General features: G+C 41.6%; 1 protein-coding gene across 1 annotated transcript in view; it reads left to right on the forward strand.

Annotated features, from left to right (window-relative positions):
- Positions 1-3,245: 3,245 nt before the first annotated feature.
- Positions 3,246-12,200, forward strand: part of mmp15b (matrix metallopeptidase 15b) — a 35,058-nt gene continuing 26,103 nt past the window's right edge. Inside the window, exon 1 of the mRNA XM_072661248.1 lies at positions 3,246-4,200. Coding sequence (XP_072517349.1) covers positions 4,078-4,200 — 123 coding nt within the window. The 5' untranslated portion in view covers positions 3,246-4,077. The remainder of the gene's footprint in view (positions 4,201-12,200) is intronic.

Raw genomic sequence — 12,200 nt, forward strand, 5'->3', positions numbered from 1 at the left:
GGTCCCTGTTTTGTGGGGCACTAACTGATAATATATATATATTAGAGTGCTTCACAAAACAGGGACCTGTATGATCAGGAAGAGTCAGCATATATACATTTCTGTGAGTGTGTGTGTGTGTGCCTGCCTGCTTGGGTCAATATTTAAGAAAGGACTTAACACATTCAGGCTGACATCCATTAGGCTTCTCCTAATCTTTCAACACACTCTTCTCCTGTTTTCACAAAAAAACTGTCAACAGCCTGAGTGCCTGACCCCCCACCCCTCACCTGGCCAGTTAAAACCAAGGTAAACTATTCTCAAATAACTCTTTAGGCCTTCCTCTCTGATAAATAGCATCTTTTTATTGAATCTCTAACTTGACCCCAAAGCATCATTTAAGTTTTACTATACCTTTCTTTTTACAGCTGATCTGAACATGAAACGGTTGGTTGGTGTAGCATCATGGCTAACACCACCACCCTCCCTGCGGCACACAAGGGTTTGATTTCCCAGTCAGGCAAGCCCACCACACTACACCACTAAGAGCTCATGGTCAAGACTCCTTACACTATAATCACCTACTTTAAATTGATGGATTTACGCTGGATAAGAGCGTCAGCCAAATACCATAAATGTAAATGTAATGAAAGATATGTCCTTTCCAGGTTGCTTGATTTTGGCTATCAATAAATTAATCTTCATCAGTGGTCCATTGGGTGGTCTAAACACAAACTCAACACAAGTAAAAAATAATGTTACTATATAAAATAATGATACACGAAACCAGCTTGTGTAAAAGTACAGTATTGGCTGCTTGAAAGACTATAGGGACTGAACCTACAGAACTGCAGGAGAGCATCTTAGTAGGCCTACATCCACCATCTACCAGTGAAATAAAGCTGTAGGGCCTTTTTCTTTATGGGATCATTTTGGTCTAAGATGAAATAATACACCTCATACAAAATTGTACGTAACTACACTACCAGTTAAATATTTTCTCCAGTTTATATTGACATTTAAGCAGCTCAAGTCCAGGTAATGGCCTAGAATGGTACATGATCCATTGATGTCAAACGGTTCAAAGGTAAATTACCAAAGTAAATTGCCAGGAATTTTGAAGAAAACAATTAAGCTGAAAAGTGATGTAAATTGTTTAAAAAATAGCCTTTTTAAATTAAGCTTTAAAAATGAATGCAAACAATTTACAAACCTGACTGTATGAAATCAGTGTTGAAACAGACTGTTACTCACATTGGGATTGCACTCATTATGCATAGAAAAAGGCCAATAGCATGGAAACACGGATGGAGCATTCTAACTCTTAAAAGTGTAGATCTTTCTTTTGGAGATATTACAAATAAAGTTTCCCCACACCAACAGAAGTTTCTTGGTGTGACAGACTCAAATCCAGAACAGTATCAGAGGTTTCTGAGATTCAACAGCTTTTGTGATAGACGTTGTCTTTTGTGATAGATAATGTTTTGTAGCAAAGCTTTACGCTGGTTCAAGTTTCTGTTTCAACTGTGAGGAGAAGACTTGGAGAATTAAGGCTTTGGAGAAAGTCTGTAACTGAGTAACTGTAACAGAACAACCAACTGAATAACTACAAATGAATAACTGTAACAAAGTCACTGTTATGGACTAACTGTAAGTAAGTAACTGTAACAGAATACCTGTAAATGACTGGAACAGAGTAACTGTAGTTGGGTAACTGTAACTGAACAATTAAGGGAATAAATCTAAATGAATAACTGTAACCGACTGTAAGCGAGTAACTATTAGTAACTGAGTAACTGCAACTGAATAACTGTAACTGACTGTAAGCGAGTAACTATTAGTAACTGTAACTGAGTACCTGTAACTGAATATCTGTAACTGACTGTTACTGAGTAACTGTAACTAATTGAATAACTGAGTAAATATGAGTAACTGTTGCTCAGTAACTGAGTAACTAACTAAATGATTAACTAACTGAATGAGCAACTGTAACTAAGTAACTGTAACAGAATACCTGTAACTGAGTAACTATAACTAAGTAACTAACTGAATAACTAAGTAAATGTGAGTAACTAACAGAATACGTGTAACTGTTACTGAGTAACTGTAACTAACTGAATAACTGAGTAAATATGAGTAACTGTAACTGAGTAACTAACTAAATTACTAACTGTAGTAACTAACTGAATGAGCAACTGTAACTGAGTAACTGTAACAAAATACCTGTAACTGAGTAACTGTAACATAATAGCTGTAACTGTTACTGAGTAATGGTAATGGTCACTAAGTAACTAACTAAATAACTAAGTAAATGTGAGTAACTAACAGAATACCTGTAACTGGGTAACTGTAACTAAGTAACTAACTGAATAACTAAGTAAATGTGAGTAACTAACATAATACATGTAACTGTTACTGAGTAACTGTATCTAACTGAATAACCGAGTAAAAATGAGCAACTGTAACTGAGTAACTGTAACAGAATACCTGTAACTAACTGTTACTGAGTAACTAAGTGACTAACTGAATAAATGAGTAAATGTGAGTAACTGTAACTGAGTAACTAACTAAATATCTAACTGTAGTAACTAACTGAATGAGCAACTGTAACTGAGTAACTGTACCAGAATACCTGTAACTAAGTAACTATAACTAAGTAACTAACTGAATAACTAAGCAAATGTGAGTAACTAACAGAATACATGTAACTGTTACTGAGTAACTGTATCTAACTGAATAACCGAGTAAAAATTAGCAACTGTAACTGAGTAACTGTAACAGAATACCTGTAACTAACTGTTACTGAGTAACTGAGTAAATATGAGTAACTGTAACTGAATAACTAAATAACTAACTGTAGTAACTGCAAGTAAGTGTAACAGAATACCTGTAACTAACTGTTACTGAGTAACTAGATGACTAATTGAATAAATGAGTAAATATGAGTAACTGTAACTTAATAACTAACTAAATATCTAACTGTAGTAACTGTAGTAACTGTAACTGAGTAACTGTTAAATGTAACTTTAGTCACCAGCTGCTTATAAGTTGAAAAAGACAAGCCCTGGTTCCTCTGTCAGCCCTTGGTTTGTTCATTAGATATATATCGACTACGCTTTCTGAGAAGCTCTAAAGCTGTATGAGCAGGGTCCGCGCGTGGTCTGAGCACAGTGGTGGGGGTTGGTGGGGTTATTTTCCTGACCCACATCCGCGCTGCCCCTCCTCCACACGTCTTTGCGACAGGGGCGCTGGGAGCGGAGCGCAGCGCTACTTTTTACGCACAAGCTCGTGAGAAGGAGAGGAAAGCGCCGGCTGTTCCTCGTCCTGCCATGCGCTGCATATGACACCGGGCACGAGCTGTGGGCTAGGAGGAAAGCAGGAAGGAGAGCGTGACTTCTAAACGGCCGAGAAAAAGGGTCAGGGGAAACCCAAGACGCGCGAGCAGCTGAGATCTGTCGATCCGGTCCGGTGGGCAGTGGGAGGGGTGGCGACTGATGTCAGCAGGAAGCACGAGCACGCTCTGAAAGCGCTTTAAGTGCACTGTGCTGCGCGAGCGCGTAGTACCAGTAAGGTAACCCCTCGCGTCGTTGTTTGCAGTTTCTTATAGGTTCCTCGTGGCCGTGGCGTAACTTCCTGCGCAATTTCCAAATCGCACGGTACGTTTGGACGGTCCCGTGGAGTAGGTTGTCGCTCGTTGGCCCTCCGCGCGCCTTTCGTGAAGGTGGGAGGGGAGGGGAGTCATAAACACAGCGTAGACACACCCGTGGGCTATGATACCCAACAGCAAGCAAACTTGGACCTCGTTGAGTTTTGGTACAACCCCCCAGAACTTTGGCTCCAACCCATTACACGCGGCCACTGAAGCATTGTGAGTGACAGCTCGCATGGAAGAAGGACCTTGGAGAGCAGGTCGCTTAAAAGGACTTGAGGCAATGAGACGGTTCTACTTTTGAAGATACTGAAGATCCTGCTGGCTGCTGGTGCTCTGGTGCGCTGAGATTTGGTTGCAGCTGTGCTCGAAGCCACCTGCAAGGAGTTCCAAAGGAGCTTCCTCGGGAGTTGAACACAGGGGGTTTCTTGCGTCCTCCAAGGTGGAAGATGGCATCGTCCTGGGATGACTGGCTCACCGGGCTGTGGAGATGGACTCTCCTCCCCTCGCTTCTGGTGCTCTTTCTTGGTGGGACGAAGACTCTGGGAGATGGAGACAGCTTCAACGCAGAGGTAACTTGCCTCTCTCGAGTTTCAGACACAGGACCACCACACATAATGCAGCTTTATCTTTTCCTTTCCTATTTTCAGCATATTTGAAGACTTTTCTTTGATGGTTTGATGCTTTTATTATGAATGATCTACACCCCCAGCTTGGGTTTGAGCTCAGAGTGTGCTAACACAGCTCAACAAATGGTAATAGGGATTGGCTACCTGGAATCAAATGGTACAACAATTGTGGGTTGTGTGTTTGTGTGTGTGTGAGATAGAGAGAGATAGGTAATGGACTTTGTCCCCAGCTGCACCCACTTGAGTCTATGCTGTTGACCATAGTGTATTTTACCTGTGAAGTTTGGGTGTAAATCAGAGGTCAGCTATATTCACTGTTTGTGCCTCGTGATCAGTTTAATCAGGTGCTTCTCAATTTTGTGTTCACTCCTTTTAAAACCAGAGGGACCCCCCTTTACCACACACTCCATGCTTTATCTCTGTTACCATACACTCTTAAAAACAAGAGCTTCAAATGGTTCTTCAAGCACTGCCACTTTCATCCTTAAAGAACCATGTGTGTAATAGAGGTGTGTGAGTGCAAAGAGAAATCCCTTCTCTTGGGATTTTAGTTCTTTATAGAACCAAATGTGGTTCTTCTATGACATTGCTCAAAGAATCACTGGAAGCACTTGTATTTTATAAGAGTGTAGAAAAGCCATGCCTGGGATTCTGGAGGATTATGACATTACAGAGTGGACTTAGATTACAGAGTAGTACAATACTGTAATCAAATGCTTACAGTTTTAATAGCTCCACAAACAGAATTATAACATACTCAGACTGTTTATTGTCCTCCTACAGTCGAAAAATGCTGTCTCAGTGACCCTTTAGTAAAGAAAGTGGGTACATATAGATCCATGATCAAAAACAGTTGGGATATTTGAAAGTTTTTTTTATTTTTATGCATGCCATTCTAATTTTGCTGGCACCAAAAAGTTATGATAGGGTGATATAAGCATGTATTATAAATGTTATTATGTAGACAAGTCCATATACAATATAAAAAAATAATATCACTTTCACTCCCATACCCTGTTGTGTGGTTTAAGGTACCATCATGATAATGCATTTTAGTTTTTTGTCATTGTTAATATCAGTAAAGTGTTGGTGGTTGACCTTTTTGGGGATTTCTATCTACCCTTAAAGCCCAAAGTTTCTGAAATCCTGTATTATGCCAGGGCCAATATTGTATATATTTATCTCATTTTGTCCATGACCATTTTGCATGACCTACTCTTAATCAGTTTAACCTTTAACTGACTGAAACATGGGAAGGATCTCTGGTCTGATTAGCTGTACTGTATTGGGCACCCGTCAGAAAGCTCTGCAGGTAGAACAACCCCTTGTAACATCAAGGAACAGTTTGTGTTTTTCATTTTGTGCTCTGTTTAATGGACATTTTGACCTTGTTTTTTTCTGTAGATTCGACTACAGACCTGATGGTAGAGCATTTAGTACTCTAGCTAGTGTGAAATGATAACCCTGTGGCCTGTACTGTGAGCTGCGAAGTTGCTTAGACCAGTAACACACTAAAACTGCTGTACGAACATCAAATAAAGCATAGGATTGCAGTACAACAGCGTAACAAGAGCTTGTGAAACCAGAGCTACTTGTCTTCTCGAAAACATCTCAGTTATTATACATTATATGTTCATAATACATACTTGACAACTCCATAACAGCATGTGTCTAGTATAGTATCTATTGTATGTAGTTTTTAAAACCTGTTTAGAAGCGTAGTGTGAACAGGATTCAAATCAGGATCCAAATTCAGAAAAACCCTCTGAATTTCTGATTCACTCAAGAGGTTACTTTTCCACTGTAGCACATCTTCAAAGGATGCGTATTTCTCCCTTTTTGAAGCTCTCATAGTGACCGCATGCTGACCACAGGAAGGTTAGGAGGCTGTAGGTGTGCGTTCCTCATGGTGTGGGTGTGTGAAGCATGGGTTTGTTCATGGTATACCACCCTGGGCATAAGAGGCCTACTGTGGTTGGCTCCCTGTCATTAGTGGCCTGACGCAACCGACAAGAATACACAACCCAGTCTCTCCAAACTCCCACGAGTGTGTAGACTTCACAGGCGAAAAGGGTTCAGTCAGGAATTGCAGAAAAACTCTCCAACTCTCAAAAAGGTCGCAAGGTCTTTTTTGCATGATGTCAAAAGTACTGTTTTGGTTCATCCTAAATATTTTTTTCTGAGGGACAGGTTCCCCTTAAGCTGAGGAAGATGATGAAACATGACCCAAATAGTAGTTTCCATTATCTTGCGCTGGACATTTGTAATTTCCCCCTACTCAGGACATGCCTTATATGGGCATACTTCCTGCAGCCTAGAGGCTAAATAATGTATGTAGTGTGGTTGGGGGTTTTTTGTTGTCTTTGGAGGAAGTGATAGATTTGCTCTCAGCCATGTGGGTGCATCTCTTTGTGTGGAGATTTGTATAAAACTTCAAGATGTCTGGGCTGCTTCCACGCTTGACTTGACCACTGCATCCGCTAGCCTGCCTACTACCCATTGTAGGTGATGCTTGAGTCATACTAGACTTGCACTTATATGCCATCTTTGGTGTTCATTTAGATGGCTACAATTACATGTTAAGTATTGCACTGAGAATGCATTTTGGGCGCCCTCTATTTTCAGCACCTGTGTCTCTGCTGTTGACTGTGGAAGCCTTTGACGGTGCTATGAAGAAACAATATATATATATATATATATATATATATATATATATATATATATATATATATATATATATATATATTCCACAATATGCTGTACATGTTGCAGTTTGCCCTAGCAATGCTAAAGGTCAGCAGTGTTAAATGAGACAAGCCCATGCACGCCTCTGTGTTTAATTGCATTGTGAAGTGTGTTGTTGTGGAGAAGCATACCCATCTGTAGCATTGTGTTTCAGGGAGTGGAGGATTAGCTCTTGTCACTGGGGGTCCATACAGGAGTGCCTGTTTACTAAAGCAGTCTATTAACAGCCATTTGGCTCTGCTTACTAAACAAACACCCTGCTGAGCCTGACTGGTTCTCCTGACAATGCCGGACAGGTTAGGCTTTCAGACTTTGCTGAAATCCCCAACAGGTTAAGCTCTTCCACCTTGTCACCTTGGCTCCGACAAGGCTTTGGATTAGACGAATAAATAGGTGTGGTTGGACTGCTCTTTTGTAAGGCTGTGAATCAGTTCAGTTCAGTTTTGATTCCTTAATAAATGATTCAGTGCATTCACGATTGATATATATATATATATATATATATATATATATATATATATATATATATATATATAAACTGCTCAGATGTCATTTTACATGCTTAATTACGACCTTGTCCCACTGTTTTTTCTTTTAAGGTGGAAAAAATTATGAGCTCTGCTCTGATTGGCTGGTTTACGTCACTGCGGCGGTTCACAGGAGCTGCATAGCACAGTGTAGCATTGCCCTGTAACAAGTACATTGTAATGACCTTTTGTGATTATTGCTGAGTCTTACCAGACTCCGTCCTCTCTGTGTCCTCTTAGTGTCTCATTGGCTCTGTGGTTAGCTAGCTGAAAAGAGTGTAGCCAGTTGACTGGGTTAGCTTGTAACCTTGCACCCGCTTGCTTCACTGGCTTCCCCTCGTGCCTCGCCTGTCCCCCGCCTGTCTTACCGGGTTATGTAATGTTTTGGAATTGACCTGTTTTTCAGCTCCATTTTACTTTCTTGGGTTTTCCTTTCGAAGGTGGACACAATAGTGTTTGAGTTTTCCATTTTAGGGCAGTTTTAAACAAACACTGAATATACAGAACCTGGAACTACTTACATGGAGAAGTTGAGATTTTCACATTAGAGAATATTGCTATAAAGTAAGGTATTAAACTGAAATAGAAATCTGAAAGGAGGAAACATGCTTTAGGTCAGGTTGCAAAGCATCTCCTCTGTCCAATTGAATGTCCTATTAATATCGATCTCTAACTTTTGTGTCCCGTGACAAAATGTTAGGGGGGTTGGGGATCAGGCCTTCTAGCTCAAAGCATGAAACTCCTCAGTTCTCAGAGTTCTTTGTACTACTTTCCCTCATACAGTCATGCAGTCTCTTCCCACACTTCAACTGCATGTTGATGACTTGGTCTGAATTTGCACATTGATTATAATCACTTGCAATATTTGAACATCACTGCAGTTGAAGCACTGCATCACTTTATTTTACTCTAAAAATTATGCAAGAAGAATGCATGAAGTGTGCATTTCAACACGTTTCTTTGCCGTTCTCACACCAGCTCCTCTTAAGCTCAGCTTCTGGCTTTTGGCCTAACTCTTACCATTCGTTGCTTTCTGGAGAACCATTCCTTTTCTTGGCGTGCTGTGGTGTGAGGTAGGGTGAGTGAGGGTGACGGAGACAGAAGTAGAGATGGCAAGCTACAGGACTGCTCGTTTGTGCTGCATGTGATTAGTGAATGCAACAGCTGTTTTCCAAATGGGCCACAAACAGGGTGAGGGAGAGAGAGAGAGAGAGAGAGAGAGAGAGTGTTTGGGCTGCAGGGCTCCAAGGCAGCTGAGGAGCAACAATGACAGGTTTTGTCTTCGGTCCACTGTATCTAAGAGAGGGAGCAGAAAGTGGTGTAGGTGGGGGGGAGGGTTTATGAGCTCGGCTGGACACAGGGAGCTGACTGTATCACTTCCTGAAGGCCAGTCTCTGTCCAGCCTTTAACCCCTGCAGTGCCATTCTCAACCATCCGTCAGGCCCCGCTGCACACTTAAAAATGAAGATTGATAATTTATTCTTGACTTGGACAGGAAACGATACTTCGTATGAGACCTTTACATTATGTCGAGGCTTAGTATTTGGACCATCCCAACCTGGATTGTGCTGCGATTCCTTTGTGCTGGCTTTTACAAGGCTGTTTATGATTCTGTGGGAGATAAGGAGTTGATGGAAGAGGGAAATGCCATTGACCTCTAACTGGTTCTGTGTGACCAGTGGGTGTTTCTTATATCCCAGTTCCACATGTTTTATGTAACTTCTGCATACAAAACTTCTTGTAATCTGGCCAGAAATACAGAAAAATGAAAAGAAAAAAAAATCAAAAATGAGGTGGTAAAGTAGGTTTATCATAGATTTGAAATGTGAAAAACACTGATGGCGACGTGGGAACGAAACTCTAGTGATTGACACCATGTCCTTTCAGAACTGTCTGCTGCAGGGCTGTTCACAGAAGTTCAGTGGGTAATGGTGAAGTGATCCACTGCCCACTCTGCAAGGCATTGCTAAAGGCTTAGGGCTAAAGCTATGTACAGCTGAAAGAACAGCTTTACTGAGGGCTAACAAAATGTCAAATTCCTCCGTTGTATACGTTGTATCATACATCGAAAGGGTCTCTTATCTTGTGCAGTAAAGCACAAGAATGTGATGTCATCTTTAGGAATTTGTGTGGAACAGTAGTTGATGAAAAAAAAACGATATTTAACATTTTCCTTTTCTGACTTTTTGGAAATCTGCTGGTTGTATGGAAACCAATGTAGATGTTTGTCATTGACAAACATCTACATTGTCTAACGTGGGTCCATGCCTCAAAGCGAATTAAACGACCAGAGAAGAATAACTGATGCCTGTGGTTCGAGAGTTTCAGTTGACCATTTTTTATTGACATTGCCAATGTCAGCAAATCTTCAAATGAGAAACCAAATTTCAATATTAATTTAATCCCAAACCCTTTTAGCAAAGATTTTTCACTACTGGAAAAAAATTAATTGCTGAACTGCTGATTGGCCTACTTAGGCCTTTGACCTCATGGCAGCGTCTCCTTTTCAATTAAACAAACATCTGCCTTCCATCTCCCTATAGAAATTCTTAAGAAACTGTTTGACAGTCCCAGCACAGTGCATTGAAGCAGGCCACACTCTTTCTGGCTCTGTTGGCTGGAGATGAGGTTTAGTAGAACTGAGAGCAGGCATCAGAACAAGCCAAGGCCCACACTGATTGCAATGTCAAAACCAAGTATGCTTTTGACTCCTCTTCCTCTTTCGGTCTCTCTCAATCTGTCTTTCGCCATGTTTTCCCATCTTCCACTTGCTTTTTCGCTTGATCTTGATTGCCCCCCCTCCACTTGCTTAATGACCAGAAAGATGGCATGCGCCCAAGCTCCAGGAATAAAAGCGCTCTCCAGTCGTTAGAGTCTTGGCTGACATTGCGCTGGACACACACACACGCTTTCGCACACACTGATTCAGAGTCGTTTTACAGCTCCCTGCGAATTGTTGGCTCGTAGAGAATCTGGTGATGGCATTGACTCTCAAGGTCCTTTTGAAGGACCGTCTGGCTTTTGGGTCTTCTCCACCCAGACTTTGCTTTTGTATGCATGGCTGAGGATGCTGTAATGGCGCAATGCACATTGAAATGCTTTCTGTTTTTAAAAGGGAACCTTCATATGTCTAATGCCTAGAGCTGGAGCTCTGCCCTTGTTTCAACTCCCTTCAGTAAATACTTCACCAGAAATGATTCCAGGTGCCCTTGAGAGAGCCAGAAAAAAGAGATGTTTGCTGAACAAGATCAGGAAGGTTGCAGTCTTTTATGAGCCTCAGTTACTATCACTGGTTTCACAGTGAGCATTGGAGGACCCCCTCCTCCAGCTCCACCAAAAGCCCTAGGGCCTCTGTGGGACTGACAGGAACACAGGAACGCCTTATCTGTGGAGTAAGGTGTGCCCCACACAGCTCGACCATTCATCACTTCCCCCACTCCATTTCCACTATCACATACTCCATAATAGAAGCAAGGATGGCAGCTTTAAAGGGAGTAAAGCTCCCAAGACATAGATGAAGCTAAGCTATGGAGGGAATGATGGGAATTTGGAAATCTTGGAAAAGCTTGGAGATGTATGGTATTTCATCTGGATTTAAGCATTTTATATATATATATATAAAAAAGCTAAACCAGACCAGAAGGGTTTAATCTATAGTTCTGCAATAAAAATCATGTGTCAGACAATAAGGAAATCCATATAAGGAAGTCAGTGCGAAATTCATTTGCAGGGGTAGTTATTCTTTTTTTATCCAATTTAGCTTAGCCAGTTAACCCACCCAATTACTAGGACTTCCCCAATTAATTTCAATGCTTCTGACTCAAGGAGGGTGAGGACAAGCACATGCCTCCTTCGATATATGGGAAGTCAGCTGCCGCCTCTTTTTGTATTGCTGCCATTAAAGCATCACTTGGCAAAGTGCCGGATCCTGAGCTCTGATACATCAGCCAACAGACGCCTGTGCCGGCTAGCATCATCAATACCATTAGCACAGAGGAATGCATTTGATAACATTTTAGTGATCAAAAATAGCCATTGAAAATTGTAGCTGAATAAGTAATGGGGGTTGCCCTTTGAGATGAGCTAAGGGGTACAGCTTTGGATTCTGATGAGGACTCTTCACGTCGACATGAGCTCTATTGTCCTCGGTGGATGATTAAGCATGTATTTCCTTTACTTGTTGGCTACATTGGCCTTACTGCTTTTGTGCAAAAACAAAGAAGCAAACTTTGGCCTCCAAACACCTTGGCCGATAGGCTGCATGTAGAGTAACGGGGAAAGTGTGTAAATTAGATTTTTGATGCACTGTGGCTTTCAGGTTACAAGGGAGCTAACCAAATAAGATATCTAGCTTTAAAGGTTGAAGAGCAACAAGGCAGACAGAAGCAATTCCACCATACTGTGTCCAGGCCAGTGTTGTTTCAGTCAGAGGTGCTCTGTGCTTTAGATGGTGACTATGGGGGGTTTCCCTACTGGCCATGCCCAGAAACAGGGCCATCTATTCAGTGGCCTTCACAGCACACATAGGGGGGCACAAAGGCCTGCCTCTTCTGCAGGCTGAAGGGAGAGGGGGGTGTCCAGGCTAGACAACAGTGCAGCAGCCCTGCTCCCAGTGCAGGAAAATAGGGAGCATTATAGAGTCACTGACCCCGAAACCTCACGAGTCCAGTG

The sequence above is a fragment of the Salminus brasiliensis genome, chromosome 17 (assembly GCF_030463535.1).
Source record: "Salminus brasiliensis chromosome 17, fSalBra1.hap2, whole genome shotgun sequence".
Lineage (NCBI taxonomy): Eukaryota > Metazoa > Chordata > Actinopteri > Characiformes > Bryconidae > Salminus > Salminus brasiliensis.